Here is an 18,977-nt window from a genome sequence, read left to right on the forward strand (position 1 = left end):
CTCGAGTTTTGCAAACACTCAAGTGTATTGTGATATTTATTTTTCTCATTTTGATATTTTGGTGATTTGTTATTTATTACTCAATAACACATGAAGAAGATATATTGAGTCGTAATGTTAATACAATACAGGGAGGTGGTGGTGACTCCTTTTCTATTCCAGTGGATGTAGAGGAGTATGGGAATCTTGCAACCCCTTATCCACATATAGAGAAAACTCTACCCAGTCTGTCCCACTTTTACCAAAGAAATTCAAAAACCACTTAGCAACCAATTAGTGGTATGTAAGCACTTTATTAAAGTAGAACTTATTGACTGTGGTAACTCGAAAGCCCAGTACAATTATTGCGCTAAGCTATTCAATTGCCACTATAAGAATGGACTTCATCCATGATGTGTATGAAACTTCTCCTCTTAGAATTGAAGAAGTTCAAAAAAGTCAAACCTCTAATGTTAAGAGGGATGTGGAGGGAAGAATGTGTATTCCACAATGACTTATGAAATATGATGCAGAAAAACTTAGGGTGTCAACCGTTACGTTTTTTATTAGGTGTGAATTGTTTTTTAGGCTTGTGGAGCACGATGTGTTTATTGAGTATGTGATTGATTTGGAATCTAGATCAAACCACTTTACGAATGGATTATGTTAAGTTGTATAATGAAAAGAAGATATAGTTAAAGAAATTGTTGGATTGTGAAAGAATTTATCTTATCACCAATAATTGGACATCAGTGTAAAATATGAACTACATATGCGTTACTCACATTTTATTAATTGCAATAAGAGATTATATACAAATATACTCAACTTTTGCTAAATTTTTTACCATGGGGGTGAAATTATTGGGAGGGTGTTGGAATTAAGATTGCATGTGTGAGGGATTGATAAGATTTTCACCACTACTAATGATAACACATTTTCTAATGATGTTGTCGTTGATTACATGAGGAAGAGATAAAGGATAATGATTGTACTATATTGGGTGGTGAATTTCTTCACATGCGGTGTGTTGTCCATATATTAAATTTAATTGTTATGAATGGTTTGGAAGATGTTTATAGATTTGTAACAAAAATTAGAGATGTTGCCAAACGTGAAGTATCCACCATCAAGATTTGCCAAGATCAAGGCTTATGCGGCAAAGGAAAAGATTAGTAGGAGGATGATTTGTTTAGATGTTCCTATTAGATGGAACCATCGTACATGTCCCAACCAAGCCCCTCGTCTCGGTCAAGCCGCTCGTCCCGGCCATGTAGCCACCATCCTAGCATTGATCGGACACAACCTCCTCCGCCTTGATAGTCCTCTGGCCACAACTCCATAGCAACACTGTCAAGACAACTTGCCCATGAAGTTACATGGCCGAGAGAGGGGCAGCAATGGTGACATGTTGCATGTCGCACATTGCATGGGACAGACAATAGTCAACCCAAGTGGTCAAAACTACATAGCATATGCCAGTGAAGCTATTTAAAACAGAACGAAGAAGGAGAGAGAATGACCAAGTAAAAGAATGAACAACAATCAGCAGCAGGCAATTCCAGTCAAGCAAAAATTAGTTACAGCGGCTAAAATACCCTAATTTGTCTGTCTCAAAATTTGTGTGAATTTTATTTTTACTAACATAATTGATTTCGGTGGCGTGAAACACCGGCTACATAGCCCGGCTCGGACACCACTCGGACGTGTCAATATGCATGAGGGTGGCCCTAGACCTCTGTCATTGCCAAAACTGGCTGCTCACGGGCCTCTCCAACACTCCTCAAACCTCCGCCACACTCCAACGGGACGATTCAAGTGCACAAGTTTTACACTTGTGATTGAAAATTATCTACGTTAACCGGTTTGGCTTCTGTAGCAAGATCAAGCACCGGGGCTACTTACCGCAAAGAGGCGAGTCCAGTCTTACAAACTACTCGACCTTCGCTCGACTTCCCTCACTTCTACTAGGGTCAACGAGGTGAGTCTAGTTTACGAATTGCTCAACCTCCGCAAAGCAGGTTCAGTCTTGCGCACTACTTGGCCTTACTCCCAGGAAGACATCTCCACCAGCAAATGTCATGTATCCACACTCATGCCAAAACTGCAACTAGAGGATTGCCTTTGTGAACGTGCCTCTGAGCTCCACCATCTCCTTGTGCGGGTTACCTTCAGGAACAAGTCAACTTGCTCGGCAACTACCTAAGGTGGACTGATCTCCAGTACTACACTAATGATCTAAGAATGCTATAAGAGTAAAATGGAATTATATGATATGGATTTTCACAAGTAAAAGGGTATTCATTAATCAATCAATTAATTGTTTATCACTAACTTACTCATGAGTTGCCTCTTATTTATAAGAAGACTACATGAGAATATTGTTCCTTCATATGTATAAGACCACAAAGCATGGAAGCACAGCCCTTGGATTCAAAACCAGAAGCTCTTCCGACCCATACTTTGACTGATCTCCAGTTGATCCCGTTACTGCAGAATTCGACCTTACTTCTTTCCCATGCATGTGGTGACGAGCAACATCAGTACGCCCTGCAATCACTCGGCATAAAACGATGGCCTTCCTTGCACATGATACCCTTTTGGTAATGCATTCTCTGCTCACTTTCTCATGTGCCTTCCAACTGCTCCCATGGACTGATATTGGTGGTCCATCTTCAACCCCAAATCTGAAAGAGATCATTTGTCTGCAAATCCCACAGCATTTCTTGTCACATAATCTTGAATACCCTGATATAGTTCCCAGAGAACAAGTTATAAGGGCACTTTGAAACCGTAGCAGTTCATTCCCATCAGCAATCAGTCTCTCCATTAATGTCTTTGTACTATGGCAAGAGTTTGCAGCATTGAGTTTCACTTTCTTCCTGTACTCTTCAAACTTGCTTAGAAAACTTGCGCTGTGATTCACCTTTAACACCTTGTGAATCTTGAGGCCTATATCTTTCGGCCATCCTGATCGGAATATGGTTTTCACAATGCCAAGCGAGGGATCTCCTTCAACAACTTCAGAGAATACTGCTTCTGAAAGTTTGTGATCAGTTCTTGATGGACTGATGAGCCGACGTTGCAGATTGAGAGTTGCAGATGGAGAAGGTTTTTCATGGGGATCCAGTTTTTTCTTGGATTTTGAAGGCACTTTCTTCAAGGATGGAGGTTTTGGTTTTACTTTCTGTGGGGAGATAGTACTGCTTGACTTGAAACACTTGATGGTTGTGCTGGGATGGCATGCCAGTGCTGCCAGAGAAGCTGCTAATAAGCATTTTTCTTCCATGGTTCATCTGTGAAAGCTCATTTTCTTGCAAAACTCCCATTAAAAATTTAAGCTTCCGAGGTTTTGGTCCCAAATTAACGTAATCTTTAATGCAGTACGCATCCGATCATGGAAACATGCATATTCGAAAGAGCTTAAATTATGGGGAAACCGCTAAAAACATGCATTTCATTGACCATACAGATTGTAGGGTGTTTTAAAATCTTGTGAATTGATCCCAAGTTCAAAATATTTTTGGCACTCGGCATAATTACTTGGGCTGGTGATGGGCTCTAAAATTGGACTGAAGTTCTGTGCTGAATTTTCAACGTATCCTACCCATATAATACGTGTAGACGTGCTGTTGATGCATGACCCTTTTTTTTGGTTACTTTTACTATTAAATAAAAAAATAATAATTAAAAAAAATAGTTATAGGATTACTATTCATTTACTACTTATATTGTATTTGAAGTTTTTTTTTTTTATCATTTTCTTTTAAGTATTTGTTTAATATCTTTAATCATTATGAAAAAAATTTTAATAGTAATAATCATGACTTCCTTAACCATTAAATAAAAAAAATTAAAAAAAAAATTTAATACAAAAAGGATAGTAAATGGATAATAAGAGGTTAGTAGTTCTATCATTATCCATTAAAAAATAATGAGATTTTTGGGATTTCTTATGGTAAATATTCCAAGATCTAGATTTTTTTTTCCAAATCCTGGGATCTTGATCATTAATTTATCTTAATCTCAATAACTTATAATTTGTTTTGTTTCCTTCGGAACGTAGATGTTACTATGATTATTATCACTATTAATTATGTGTTTGGCAGTGGCAGAACACTTATAATTATTTTTTGGCTGAAGCAAAAGTTTTAATTATTATTTTGTGGACGAGGGTTCTTTAGAGCTTTTATATAGATTTAGGGGTACTTAGAGTGAGAGCTAGATACATGAATTATGTCCCAATTCCTTTTACAACTTTTTACAATGAATATTAATGCTCCTATGTCGTCTCATTTTACGTCTTCATTTTGATCACTCATGTATTTATTTATTTTTTAATTTTTTTTTCTATTACTTACTAATTAAAGAAGTAACTATTAGTGTATTGATGTATTTCTTATTTTTTTAAAATATTTAAATTGTTAAAAAATGTAAAAAAATAAAAATAAATAAAAAGTGAAATTTGTTCCAGTAGGCATGCCTAACGATCAAAACTGATCGACACACTAGCACTACCCCTTTTACAATCAATAATGCTAGGCTCACGGCTCCCAGCTCGCTATGAGTTGCCACTCACTTTTTTGTTTTGTTTTTTTGTTATTTTTTTTACTTAATAATTAAGGAAGTGTTTTTTAATAATGTTATGAATTTTTTGAAAAAAATATTTAAAAATACATACAAAAAAAAAAAAACCCACCAAAAGCTACCAATAGTGGTTGTAGTGCCTTGTTTTTTTGTAATCTTTTAAAGAAAATGATATTCTACCACTGGTTTTTACTGCTCGCTATTATCGTTAGAATTTTTCATTTTATTTTTTAATTTTTAATTTACTTAATTATTAAAGAAGTATTTTTTTAATAATATTTTAGTTGTTTTATTTTTTTTAAAAATATTTTAAAATCTTAAAAGATACAGCCGTCTTTTTACAATAGATTTTAAGTGAATAACATCTTTGTAAAATAATAATACTTTGTGAAAAACAATATATCTCGCTTATACATGTACATGTGAGTTAACAATAAATATTGTAATGATCATTTTGTCTTTTCTTAACACTCTCTCCCTCATAGATGAGAATAACATCTTAATCGGTCTCCTAGCATGGGCGGAGGAGCTCTTTTGCTCTAGGCAAGACAAGTCTTGCAGTTTACACTGAGGAGGGAGGACGTGCACCCTTTTTTATGCGAAATCGTCATTGCAAAGGTGAGGTGATTGGGAGAATGGCAGACGAGATCATTGACAAGTGGGGCAAACTTTGACTGACCGAGGCAGAACAATATGAGTTACAGGTTGACATCACAGAACAGAAGGGAGCATGGTTGCTAGGCGCGAAAAATTGTCTGATTGGCCTCGTTGTGACAGAGAAGAACATAGACAAAGAAGCCTTTAAGACAACAATGCAGAATGTATGGAAGCCGAAGGGGAGAATATAGTTCAAAGAAGTAGGTGACAGTCTTTTCATCATCGAGCTTCAACATGAACAAGACATCCAAAAAGTTTAAAACGGAAGACCATGGACTTTTGATCGTAATCTTCTCTGCCTTAACAATTTCGATGGTTTTTCTACTCCAAAAGACATTTCTTTCAATAAGGAATCAAAAGGGACATTGGTGAAGAAATAGGGAATAAGATTGGTGAGGTGGAGGAGGTGGATGTTGATGATGATGGGATTGGATGGGGCCCTTATCTCAGAGTTAAGAATTTTGTCGACATTACCAAGCCACTTGGGAGAGGCATACTTCTAAATCTTCAAGGTAACAAGTATTGAATTTCTTTTAAGTATGAAAGATTGCCAAATTTCTGTTTTAGATGTGGTATTATCAAACATGGTGCAAATGGTTGTGTAAAAGATTTTGTTGAAAGAACTATGCATAGTAGTATCCAAAGTCAATATGGGGCATGGCTTCGTGCACCTAATCATAGGGTTGTGACACAGAATCATCAAAGTGCCAATGGTGGAAGGGGTCAACCAGCTTCACAATTCTCATAATCGCAGGTCGAAGATGATGTTGTGGAAAGACATCAAGTCCATTGGGAGAGGAGGCTGAATCATAGGAAGATATTAGAAGGAAAGAGGATTTTTAGGAAGGTTTCCTTCCAAGAAAAATGGAGGCAATCAAGGGTCAAAACTTGACTATGGATACAAGGATCCCTATGTAGGCACAATCTCAGGAATTTGCTGACCCAATTTTGGGAAGGGAGGAGTGCATAAGGGAAACCTATATGGTAACTAATGCCATTGAGGATACAAGGTGCGGGAAGGATCCTCATAATCATGCTATTAATGAGCAAAATCTTGATGCCCGTGAAACCACAAAAGAGGATCTATCCATAAAAAAGTCTTTCACTGAGAAAATGATGGATTATATTGAGCCCCAAGTGACAAATGATGACATGATTAATAAACAAAATGAAGCTTTGAACCATTTGCATAGTAATGGAAAGGGTGGAGCTTACTAATAATGAGAAACAAAGTGAAAAGAAGGGCTAGAAATAAACAGTTCACTATCAATGATGATCCTAACATGTGGAGTGGTGCCCAGAAAAGAAGGTTGTCACCCACAATAGAAACTATGCTAGATGAGCAGGGGTGGCCATTGAGGAGAGGTTTTTTTCAAAGAAAAGCAAAACTAATGTATGTATGGAAGAGAAGCGAAATGATCTAATGGCAGAGGCTGGTCACCAGCCTTGCCAATACCAATGAGTCTCCTCAGATGGAAATGCCGAGGGCTTGCAAACCCTCGGATAGTTAGAATCCTCAGTTTGTTGGCTAAGGAAGTGTGTCCCAACCTAGTCTTCCTTATGGAAACGAAATGTAATAAGAATAAAATGAAAGATATTAAGGTTAAATTGAAGTTTGATAGTTGTATGACAGTAGAGAGTCGAGGGAGTAGTGGAAGGTTAGCCCTTTTGTGGAATAATAATATTATGTTTAGATTTGTAGCTTCACCAAATGGCACATTAGTGCAATTATAAAAGAGAAACACAATGCTATCCAGTGTATGTTCTCTGGTTTTTATGGTCATCCAGAAACTTCAAAGAGGGAGAGCAGTTAGAAGTTACTAAAATTTCTTAAAGATGGTAATTCTTTGCCATGGATCTGTATAAGAGACTTCAATGAAATTACTTGCGAAAGTGAAAATGTGGGAGTAGCCTCAAGACCATACAAGCAAATGGAAGCTTTTAGAGAAGCTATTGAATTATGCTCCCTTAATGACTTTCCTACAAAGGGACAGAAGTTCACCTGGTCTAATAACAGGCTAGGATGGGGTTTCACCAAAGAAAGACTTGATCGAGCTATGGCTAATCCAGAGTGGCAGCAACTTTTCCCAAACAACAACTATTATGCATTGCCTGTTATCAAATCAGATCACTCTCCACTCCACCTAACACAGGTCAGCAATAACATGAGAAGCAGAAGTAAGCAATACATCTTCAGATATGAAGCTTCTTGGGCTCTAAGGAAAGATTGCTCAAATACTATTAAAGAAGCATGGAGGAAGATGGTAGTAGGTGATTCAATTGCAAAATGGTCATTCAAAAGTGGAATTCTGACAATAACAGGAAGACCCCAACACATATTAAAAGGAAGATGGAGACAATTAGAGATTTACAGGAAGGTGGTAGCGGAGATCACATAAGCAATGTTCAACAGCTCCAAGAAGAAGTGGAACTTCATTTAGCAAAAGAGGAATTAAAGTAGAAGCAACGTGCAAAACAACATAGGTTGCAACATGGGGATAGAAAAACGAATCATACCACATGTATGCAACCCAAAGGAAAAACAACCAACTTATTAGTCAGATTCTTGATCAACAACGAAACTTGCTTACTAAACAGGATCTGATAGGTGATCTATTCACTGTTTTTTCTCTGATTTATTTACTTCCTCTAATCCATCTGCTATTGACAGTGGTCTTTATGGCATGAACACAAAAATTACAGTTGACTTGAATTCAAGGCTTCTACTTAAAGTTTCTGATCTATATGTGAAAGAAGTTGTTTTCCAAATGACTCCATTAAGCTCCCTAGGTCCTGATGGTTTCCCAACTCAGTTCTACCAATCTAATTGGGATACCATTGGGAACGATGTATGCAATTTTGTACTTCAAATTCTCGATCAGGGTGGTTCCTTAAAGGGTGTCAATGACACATTTATCACACTCATTCCCAAGACCAATGAGCCAAAGAAAGTTTCTGACTTCAGACCAATCAGTCTATGCAATGTCATTTACAAAATTGTTGCTAAGGTGCTAGAAACTAGATTAAAGGTTATTCTCCCTGAAATCATCTCCCTTAATCAAAGTGCTTTTATTCCAGGCAGGTTAATTACAGATAATATTCATGTAGCATATGAAACATTTCATGTTCTAAATTCATGTATGTAGGGTAAGTCAGGCTATATGGCTCTTAAGCTATATATGAGCATACGTTATGATTGACTTGAGTGGAGCTTTCTTGAAGCAGTTATGAGCAGATTGCGTTTTGACTTAAGACGGATATCACTTCTAATTGAATGCATCACCTCACTCTCTTATTCAATTCTGCTCAATGGAGAACCTCAAAGGTCTTTCGCTCCATCTCAAGGTCTTAGACAGGGAGATTCTCTCTCCCCTACCTATTCATTATTTGTGCAAAAGCATTGACCTCCCTATTGAATTAAGCAGAAGCAAATGGCAGTATCTCTAGTGTTCCAATTGGCAAAGGCCCCCATCTGTATCAATCACTTGTTTTTTGCAGATGACAACCTTATTTTTTGTAAAGCTAATTCCTTGGAGTTAGGGGTGTAAATCGGTCCAGTTCGATCCAGTTCGGGGGGGGGGGGGGTGATGGACCACAATTTTCGGTCCATTACTTTCCCCAGACTAGACCAGATTGAACCGGTAGCTATTAGTTCGATCTGGTCCGTTCAGTTCGGCCCAATTATTTTTTTATTTTTTTCTTCTCCTTTTTAAATAAATTAATAACAAAATTATTTAAAATAATAAATTAAAATTAAGTGAATTATTAATATAGATTATGTAACTAACTCAATAAAAAAATATTTTATATGGTCAATGATAATAAATTAGATAAAAATTACATTATTAACTTATATAATTATTTAATTGATATTATACATTAGTTAATTGATAGAATATTAATTTGTTAATAACATATTTAAAACTTTATATTTTTAATGGTGATAGGTTAGATGAAAATTACATAATTAATTATACAATTATTATATAAATAATATATATATAATATATTTTTTATTTATTTTTTGAATTCGGTGGGTCCGATCTAGTTCAGGGTGGGAAACCCTTCGACCGGCACCAAACCAAAAAGTTTCGATCCTCTTTTTCAGGGATTGAGACGATCCCGAGTCAAACCGGTCTGGACTGAACCAACCGGTCCGGTCAGATTCTTCATTTCAGACCGACCGAGTTTCACCCCTACTTGGAGTGGAGTAGAGTAATTCAAATCATAGAGACTTATGAAAAAGTCTCTGGTCAAATGTTGAATATGGAGAAGACTTTAATCTTCTTCAGTAGGAATACTCTTGCTGATATACAACAAACTATTCTGAAGATTGCTAGGGTAAAGTCAAATGGCTCTTATAAGAAGTACTTGGGTCTACCTGGGAAGAAAGAAGGTGGCTGCCTTCCATTCCCTCATTAACAAGACTTGGGCTCAAATTACAGGAAAACAAGTTGCAGCAGGCAAAGAAGTTGAAAGCTGTCCTCCAAGCTATACCAACCTACACCATGGGGATTTTCCTTCTTCCAAACTCAATAACACAAAGGCTCAACAAGCTTTTGAAAATGTTCTAGTGGGGTTATAATGAAGATCACTCAAAGATCTAATGGGTTAAATGGAACCAGTTGGGGCAATCAAATGATAGAGGTGACATGGGTTTCAGAGATTTTAGAAGTTTCAACATTGCAGTGTTGTCAAAGCAAAGTTGGCGCATATTAAAAAATCCAAACTCCCTTCTAGCTAAAACCTTTAAACAAAAGTATTTTCCCCAGATTGATTTGCTTGATGCCAAGTTGGGATACAAGCCTTCCTTTGCATGAAGGAGTATTCTTGCTGAACATAAACTATTAAAGGCAAGCTTGGTGTGGAGAATTGGCAATGGACAGAAAGTTAGAATTTGGGAAGATAAATGGATCTTAAGATCCCATTCCCATATGATCTAGTCTCGAGGTCAGGCAAATGAAGACTATGCACTGGTGGCTGACCTTATAGACTCTAATATGAAGAGATGGAGGGAAGATGTCCTTCAAAACATCTCTCTCTCAGAAGTTGATCTTATTGCGCAACTGATCTTGTATAGAAGGAATAATACTATACATGGGAAAGGTTTCTCTCTCCCAAACTCTATTGTCAACAAAGCAAAAGTGGAGCTTCAAAACTTTAAGAATACTAAGGGAAGCCATCATAATCTTGTTGCTACTAATGAAGACTCGATATGTTTATGGAAGAAACCACCAGAATGAGTCTACAAGGTGAATTGGGATGCTGCCACAAACAGTGCTAATGGAAAAATTGGCATAGGTACTAACATAAAGGACATAAAAGGCAATGTCATTGGCACACTCAGAGCTCCACAAATCTTATCTGTCAACCCTTTACTACAGAATCCTATGCTTTAATAGTAGCAGTAATATTCTATCGAGACATGGGAGTTCAAAAGCTTATTATGGAAGGAGATGTTCTCCAAGTGCTAAATAATCTTAGTAAGAACAAAACTGATTGGAGCCAAGGGGTCTATTGATTGAAGATGCAAAAAACTTGCTTAACTCCTTTGTTAGTTGGCCTGCTCACCACACATTGAATTTTTTCTTTTGTCAATAAATAAGTTTTGTTAGTTGACCCGTGAAGGTGGCTAGAGGGGTTCGTGAATGGAGAAATGGTCTTCGTGGTTGCCTCAAACAAAGAGTACCATTGGCAACAAATGATGCAGACCAAAGTGGGATTAAACAAAAACGATACCACCATTTGTGATACATCTGTTGCTTATAGTCGAGGAGAAGCTACAACTTTCATCCCATACACTACTACCAGTTTATGTGAGAGATGAAGACGAAAACACCAGACCACATGAAGACAAAGACGCAAGATCCAAACGAAGAATGAGCTCTATTTTGGTCTGAATGTTTGAATGTATTTCTTCATATTTCATCTATTTTTTTTAATATATCACACGTCAGCCGAATCCCCAACCGTTGTGTGCCCCGACTATGCCTAGAAGAACTGTTTTCTTTTAATGTTTGTTGTTGTGGTAAATTGCAGCAAAACCTACAGTACCCATTACATGCTAGACCTAGCCCTCCGATGATGCTCACCACTACAAATCCAAGAGAAGTTCAATCACTATGTAGTTCCTTTTTACCACCTTTTGTTCCTCGTCCATGGAACAGTTCGGTGATGCATTCGACTTGCAAATATTTTGCTTGTACTTTAATTTTTAACAACGAAGTTCTTTGATTCATTTATATTTTCGTTCTTATTCATTGTAGTCAAATATTGCATACCTATTTCAATTTGCAATTAGCCCTCTGACTAGGCTTAATGCTAAAAGCTCTGCTACAAGCTCAAGACCTGTAAAGAAATTAAAGAGGCCACACCAGATTCTAGGGAAACTGAAGCACTGTATAAGTCCTCTTTGGCTAATGCTATTGAAATCAAGAATGACGATGGCAATTCTAGGTTACCTCAAATAATGGTGCATAATGACAGGAATGATAGCATTGACGAGACAAAGTTGAGGATGATTTTTACTTTTGAGGAAGAATTAATCGCTTATGATAAGCGATAAGCTAAACAATGCATTTTTGGGATAATGAAATAAGGGAGTGTTAGATATGAGGATGAGTGTGTCAGATATGTCATGATTGGTTGTGCTCGTGGTGGTAAGGCACGTAATCGGATGTCAAATGTCTCCAAGCCACGTCCAACAACAAAGACGAACTGTAAGGCAAAAATAAATGCTATAAAAATTGAGGCGATGTTGTGGGTGAAACGGTTTATAATACACATTATCACGACCTAAGTCTACAAAAATCAAGATTCTTTCAATGCAATAGAGAAGTGAGCGAGTCCATAAAGAGAGTGTTAGATACAAATGACCAAGCTAGTATCCGAATGAACAAGAGTTACAGCTCTGTTGTGGTTAACGTGGGTGGGTTCGTAATATTGTCATTCTTAGAGAAAGATTATCATAATTACATTGACAAGGCACGATACCTACAACTTAGGAAAGATAGTGCTGGAGTACTTTGTGAATATTTTTGTAGGATGCAATACAGGAATGATGTTTTTTTGCACTAATGGATTTTGATGATAATGGCAGGTTGAGGAATGCATTTTGGATAGATGCACGAAGCAGGGCAGCCTACAAATATTTTGGTGATGCCGTAACATTCGACACCATATATTTGACAAATAAATATATAATGCCCTTTGCACCGTTCGTGGGTGTAAACCACTATGGCCAGTCAATTTTGTTGGGAGCATGTTTGATTTTTAGTGAGGATATAGAGACCTTTGCATTGTTATTTCAGACTTGGTTGCATTGTATGGATGGTAAAATTTTAAAGGCTATTATCACATATCAAGATAAAGCGATGAAAAATGCAATTGTTATTATCTTTTCAGATAGCCGACATAAATTTTGCTTGTAACACATTGAAAAAAGTGCCTGAGAAGTTTGGTTCCCATGGTCCATATAAAACCGGATTGAAAAGTCAGTTGATAATATGTGTGTATGACTCTCAAACTATTGAAGAGTTTGAGAAATATTAAGACATGTTAATAATTTCGAACGATATAAGATTAAACTTGTTGCCGAGAGTTTCATTGAAAAGAGGGCATTGATGACAAATAATCATTTTCTCTTGTAACCAAAAATGAATCTTTGTGATGTTCGTTGTTTATTTTGATTTAAAGTTACACATCAAATATATGAAAATGAGCTATTTAAATGGAATTATGGATGAAGAGCTTTACAAGTGCTCAGAAAAGCTAAAGACCACTTGGTCTCGAAACCAATTAGAAATCAAATTTTGGATTTAAAAAGCCTCTCTCGACAATGATATATAAATTGTAAAAATATCACGAATGCTTTTAGAGTAAAGGCACACATTCTTTATTGATGCATATATCTAAAAGATTAGTACGAGTGAGTTTATGTTTGTTATCCTATATGTAGACGGTATCTTGTTGGCAAGTAGGATTTTTGTCTAGCATGTAAAAATAAGGTTTTGTTCTCTAAGAACTTTGAAACGAAAGATATCGATGTCGAAACATAATCGTAATTGGAATAAAATATTTTGATACAAAAAATGAGAAGAGTTAGGATTGTCTAAAACAAGCTAAAATTAATTGGGAACGTAAAGACAGGGAGGATCTCGTATGTGCTAATTTTAATGAGTTTGATAATTGCATAGACTTGTATGAGGTTGTAAATCAGTTCTGCAATTGGTTTGCTTGTTGCCAAAATAGCCTAGGAATGATTTACTGAAAAGACGTGAAAAATGTGTCATGTTATTTGCAAAGAACTAGAAAACATAGTGTTTCATTTAAAACAATTGATAATCTTAAAATAATTGCTTATGCTCCAATTTCGATGATTGCTCTGCTAATAAAAAGTATAATTTTAATTATGTATTTTATGAAAAAATATGAAGTACCTATTGTGCAATAGAGGATGAAGATTTTTTTTTTCTCAAGACTTGGAGTGCTTGAATTTATAGCTAAGCCACTAGAAATTTATTGGATAATTCCTCTTCAAATATCCAAGTGCAAAAAAGAAAGTACAAAAGTAGAAAATGTCCACATATGGCACTTCAAGACTAAGGCCCACCAGATTAGAAAGCCAATTGGATCAGTATCTTGAGAAAACTCCTTCTCTATCTAGAAAAAATCCTCTCCCTTCTCTTTAAAAGTCTCCAAAACTCCAGATCAAACGAAAGGGGGTGAGAGCTTCGGCTCCTCCCCCCCCCCCCCCCCCCCCCCCCCCCACCCTTCCCTCTCCTCTATCCATTTTATTTTCTTGTAATGTTTTTTTATTTTGTTTTGTGTTTTTTAGGCCAAATAAGGGAAGATCGTCGTTCGAGTCTTTCCAGCCGTCGCACTTCTACACGCGCCTCCACCGGCATGACGCCCAGCCGCCGATCTTCAAGACCACCAAATCCAGTGTCCATCAGAGTGGAGCGTAGCCCACACGCGTGTGACGAAGTTCTGGATATCATCGGTGCGTGGCCATCACGCGCTACTGAGGAGTCCTCTGCCGACACCACGCTCAGTTTTTGTGGAACCTCTGACTCCAGGACTTCCAAGTCTAACCATCGGCTTTCCTCCCAGAGTGAATAGTGTTATGCACGAGCCACTACCGACCCATTGTGCACTATTCATCCGTTTTTGTTTTTTCTGTTTCTTTCTTGTTTCTATTTCAGTGTTTTGTAGTTGTTTTGTTTTTTTGTTTTTGTTGTTGTTTTTTGTTAACCCGAGTGAGGTGTTAGGCCTTTGGATCGGACGTAATCTGAGGCAAGAGCCGTTCGAGAGTGGTGGGCAATGCTACAATTGGTGGTCATACGGCCGAGTTGTTGTGGTCCATGCGTGAGCTGGGTGCTCGTTCCGTCAGGACTCGAGATGCCGATACTTGCGGTGGGCGTGACGCCAGGGGTCTCACCAATGCTTGTGGTCATGTAGTTATTAATGTGTTTATTTGTAGTTTTTTGTTAGTTTAGTTATTAATAAAATATAAATAGGTTATTGGATTTGGTATCCAGAGTAATGTCCCATATCTTCCTCCCTAGAAGGATAGAGTGGGCCTTTAAGTTCTGTTTTACAAAGCGTTTTTTTTAGTTATGAGAGAGTTTGTTTAGAAGTTAAGACAATGTCCGCCACAAAGAAATTTGTGTGTGGGGAAGCCCTAGAACTGATGCACAGTTTGGCTTATAGTCTGGATTTTTAATGTATTAGATTTTTCATGTATTGATAAGTCTCAGTTGTAACTTCGGTTCATTAATGAAATGAGTCTGTTTCTATAAAAAAAAAAAAAAAAAAAGACTAAGGCCTTATCTGGATAGTGAGAAGAGATGAAATGGTTTTAAATAAAAATTAAAAGTTGAATAAAATATTATTAAATATTATTTTTTAATAATATTATTATTTTGATATTTAAAAAAGTTAAATTATTTATTATATTTTATATAAAAATTTGATAAAATTGTAATGATTGAGCACGTATATTTTTTCTTGTTCTAAACTAATAAAGAATCGATTAAAGGAAGTCTTTTAAAGAAGATTTTCAAATTATAAAATAAGCATTTATTTTTATAAGTTTACTGGCCAAGTGGGAGAATGTAATAATTTCTAATTCTATAAAGTATAACACATCTATTCGTTCGTTTAAAATTATAGGTTTATACTAGTTTTAATTAAATAAATTAAAATTTTGAGTAATAATGGGACAAAAATGTCCCTAAAAGTTTCCTAGATGACCATGAAAACTATTTTAAATAATAAAATGGATAAAATTTTCACATTATATAATTTGTGCCTCAACGCTCTTCTTCATATCAAATTTGTAGCAATTGAGTAAGAGAAATATTACAAAAAAACCTTACACTACATATCTTCACTTAATTAACATATAATTTGTCATTTTTTCATTCTATTTGATCACACGCATATTTAAGCATTAGGATAAAAGGAAAAAAAATAAATCACATGTTGATTAGGTGGATGTGTGTGGTGTAAGACTTTCATGTAGAATTTCTCTTTAAATAATAATTTGTACAAGTTTCGTGTAGTACTTTTGTAAAGATATGGAATCTACCGTAAAAAAAAAAGTATAAAAATATCTATTTTTTTATTAATAGGAAATTTTTTACAAATGTGAGATTTTTCTATTTGAAACTTATACCCAATATTACTCTTTAGCAATTAAGAAATAATATTTGCAGTTATGGAGTGCGTAAACACTACGTAATTCTTTTAAAAAAAATGAATAAATACATGATTCATATGAAAAAGAAAATTAATATTTAATAATAGATCTCACTATTCTTTTTCAAAATTATTATGCGACATTTACATATTATACTACTGTATCTAACTTGACTCTTACACTCTTAACAATTTCAAAAGGAGAGTTACATTTGCTTTCCATATTATTTTATTAATCTATGGGCCCAATGGTGGCTCTAACCACCTAAATAAAAGCCCAAATTGGGCAAACGACATTGGTCCCAAACTAGTATTTCTTGGTCCAGTTCAAGAAATACTAGTTATCACGCCCTATTAATTCCTCGTATATAAAGGCTTATTCTACTTCATTCTAAGGGTTAGGGTTCTACACTGCGGCTGCTTGCTTCAACCTCTTCTTCGCCCTCCGATCCCTCGTAGCAGTTGAAGAAGTCCTCGTCCCTCCGTCACCATGGGGTATGTGGCCGAATGAATCTCTTTGATTCTCTCTCATTTTCATAATACTGCTTTACTTGATTTGTTAATTTATTTCCATTTTTATGATATTTAGTCGCTGAAGATTTCCTATTTACTTTGAATATGGGGTCTTGTGATCTGTTATACGTTTCTTCAAACGAAATCTGCGTATCGAATGGCTTCAATCTGCAAAGCCATGCTTAGATTTAGGTTTTTATAATTTCCGTACTCTACGTCGGCTGTTGGAGAAGTTATGGAATAATGTATGGGAATAAAATATTAGCTCATGATAAATGTCGATTTGATTGGCTGGGTTTTTACAAAAAACTTGAAACTCACATTAGAGGACATAGGATGATTACGTTAGGGTTTTAGCTTTTGGACTTAGTTGACGCAGAATGTTTCCTTTTCCAAATTTTTATTTCGGTCATATGTAAAATGGAATCCGTGACTATCGAGGGCTTAAGTAAAAGGAAGCCATCCTGTCTAAAGCAAGAAAAAATGAACATGTAGAATAGGGGTAAGGGCTTTGATTAGTTACCGGAGGCTTGCTAGATCTCAAGGTCAATGTGGTTTTTTGTTTTGTAAGTTGAACGTTAGTACTGCTTCAAAATGTAGTTTATCTCCTGTCTAATATCGGGATACTAATCATAAGAAACTAATAGATTTTTTTTTTCGGAGTTGATGATTTGGTTTACATATTTTTACAAGCTTTCCTTGGTATAGAGAATTTGATTTAGATGCCTTTTTCGTAATTAAATTCGTAGAAATAAACAAAACTCTGCCAAAGTGAATGAAATAAGTTAAATTCCCTGTGGTCTGTTGGTAAAATAAATTAGGTATTAGCCAAAACACTTGTTGAAACTGATAACGTTTTTTATCCACTGTTGTATTTCTGATCTCTGATCTGTTAGTACTTGTTAATTGTTTGATTACATAGGTGGCCTAGATAGCCTCCGATTCAACTGGTTGATTTTTTTTTCTTTGAAATGGTTTCCTATATGATTACTTGGAACAATAATAAACAAACTAGGACCTGGAGTTTTGTTACGGATGATGGTTTAAGGCTCCGTTTGAATGTTGAGCTGAGTTGAGATGAGTTGATTTCTTTATGAATAGTAGTGAGTTGAGATGGTGAAGTGAGTTTTGTGGGACCCACCTAAGACTTTCAATTTTTGTTTCTTGCCCTCTGGCAATCTATTAGACTTGAACTGTTGTTCAGGATTTGATATGTTAACCATCCTCTATTGAGATGCTGAGCTCATGATCTATTGCAAATTTTTCTAACAGGAAGACACGTGGTATGGGAGCTGGTCGCAAGCTGAAGTCCCACCGTAGGAGGCAAAGGTGGGCTGACAAGTCTTACAAAAAGTCCCACCTTGGAAATGAATGGAAGAAGCCATTTGCTGGGTCTTCCCATGCAAAAGGCATTGTCCTTGAGAAGATGTAAGACTATTAGGTCATTTTTTCCATTCACTCGTGCATAATTGATCATTTAGTTTACTAGTAATTATGAGTGAGTGAAGATATGTTTGAAAGTTGAGCATTTGCTAACTTCTCCATACGGTTTTCTGGGATGTTTAGAGGTATCGAGGCCAAGCAGCCAAACTCTGCTATCAGGAAATGTGCCAGAGTCCAACTGATCAAAAATGGGAAGAAGATTGCTGCATTTGTCCCCAACGATGGTTGCTTGAACTACATCGAAGAAAATGTGAGTATTCTTGGCCTCAAACAAGGCATGGTCCTTTCTGGCAGATGCTTCATCTTCAATCCCTTCCTACTTATGGTTGACCACTATTACACATGATATTTGTATGTAGGATGAGGTGTTGATCGCCGGATTTGGTCGAAAAGGTCATGCTGTTGGTGATATTCCCGGAGTTAGGTTCAAAGTCGTGAAGGTTTCTGGTGTCTCCCTCCTGGCTCTATTCAAGGAGAAAAAGGAGAAGCCTAGGTCCTAAGTTTGTTGGGAATGGCAGCGTATTTGTGTTTTACATGGATTTTTCAAAGAACCGAGCTGTTGCAACCTTTTATCAACTAGATTTTGTGGACTTATCTTTATTAATCTTTAAGTATTTTTTGGGTAATTAAATCTTGAGTTATTACAACGAATTTGTGAAAATCTTTTTTGATTCAAGAAATCCATTACTCCAACCCACACATGCAAACGAAAGTAATTTGAGAATAGAAAATAATTTTTTTTTCCTTTTTTGAGTTTACAATGCTTGATTCGCTCATCCGAATCCTTTAATTGATCAGCATATCCTGTGCGACTGTCTTCTCCGTATTAATGATTGGAATGATTCTTTATCTTTTCCTTCTTGAGGTAGCAGTAGTTTTGTAAATTTTCTCCACTGCAAAACACATGCAAACAACCCATAGCCAAGAAGTCGACAACTCAACAGGAGTGTCCTTAATATCCATGCATGTCACATTTTTGTTAAGTCAATGTTTCTCATTATCCATGCATGTAACATTTTTGTAATGAATAACATACATGAATGACTAGAAGTTGCAAAGAGAACTATTACAGATACAAAGAGATAACATAAAAGTAA

At 36.1% G+C, this 18,977-nt stretch overlaps 2 protein-coding genes across 2 annotated transcripts; one reads left to right on the forward strand and one right to left on the reverse strand.

Annotated features, from left to right (window-relative positions):
- Nucleotides 1-2,368: 2,368 nt before the first annotated feature.
- On the reverse strand, nucleotides 2,369-3,268 carry LOC121267261. The gene has a single exon (XM_041171110.1). The coding sequence runs from the start codon at nucleotides 3,266-3,268 to the stop codon at nucleotides 2,369-2,371; it is 900 nt and encodes a 299-aa protein (XP_041027044.1).
- Nucleotides 3,269-16,269: 13,001 nt separating this feature from the next.
- On the forward strand, nucleotides 16,270-18,511 carry LOC121266919 (40S ribosomal protein S23). The gene is made up of 4 exons (XM_041170769.1): nucleotides 16,270-16,419; nucleotides 17,710-17,865; nucleotides 18,004-18,130; nucleotides 18,240-18,511. The coding sequence occupies exons 1-4, from the start codon at nucleotides 16,415-16,417 to the stop codon at nucleotides 18,378-18,380; spliced, it is 429 nt and encodes a 142-aa protein (XP_041026703.1). The 5' UTR covers nucleotides 16,270-16,414; the 3' UTR covers nucleotides 18,381-18,511.
- Nucleotides 18,512-18,977: the final 466 nt, after the last annotated feature.

Source organism: Juglans microcarpa x Juglans regia, chromosome 5S (genome assembly GCF_004785595.1).
Source record: "Juglans microcarpa x Juglans regia isolate MS1-56 chromosome 5S, Jm3101_v1.0, whole genome shotgun sequence".
In the NCBI taxonomy this organism is placed as follows: Eukaryota; Viridiplantae; Streptophyta; class Magnoliopsida; order Fagales; family Juglandaceae; genus Juglans; species Juglans microcarpa x Juglans regia.

What these genes read in the sequence shown, in the direction of transcription:
- LOC121267261 (XM_041171110.1), bottom strand. Translation starts at nt 3,268, where the DNA reads ATGGAAGAAAAATGCTTATTAGCAGCTTCTCTGGCAGCACTGGCATGC.
- LOC121266919 (XM_041170769.1), top strand. An exon ending in GGCATTGTCCTTGAGAAGAT is followed by an intron (nt 17,866 to 18,003) that starts GTAAGACTATTA and finishes TGGGATGTTTAG; the next exon opens with AGGTATCGAGGCCAAGCAGC. An exon ending in TGAACTACATCGAAGAAAAT is followed by an intron (nt 18,131 to 18,239) that starts GTGAGTATTCTT and finishes ATTTGTATGTAG; the next exon opens with GATGAGGTGTTGATCGCCGG.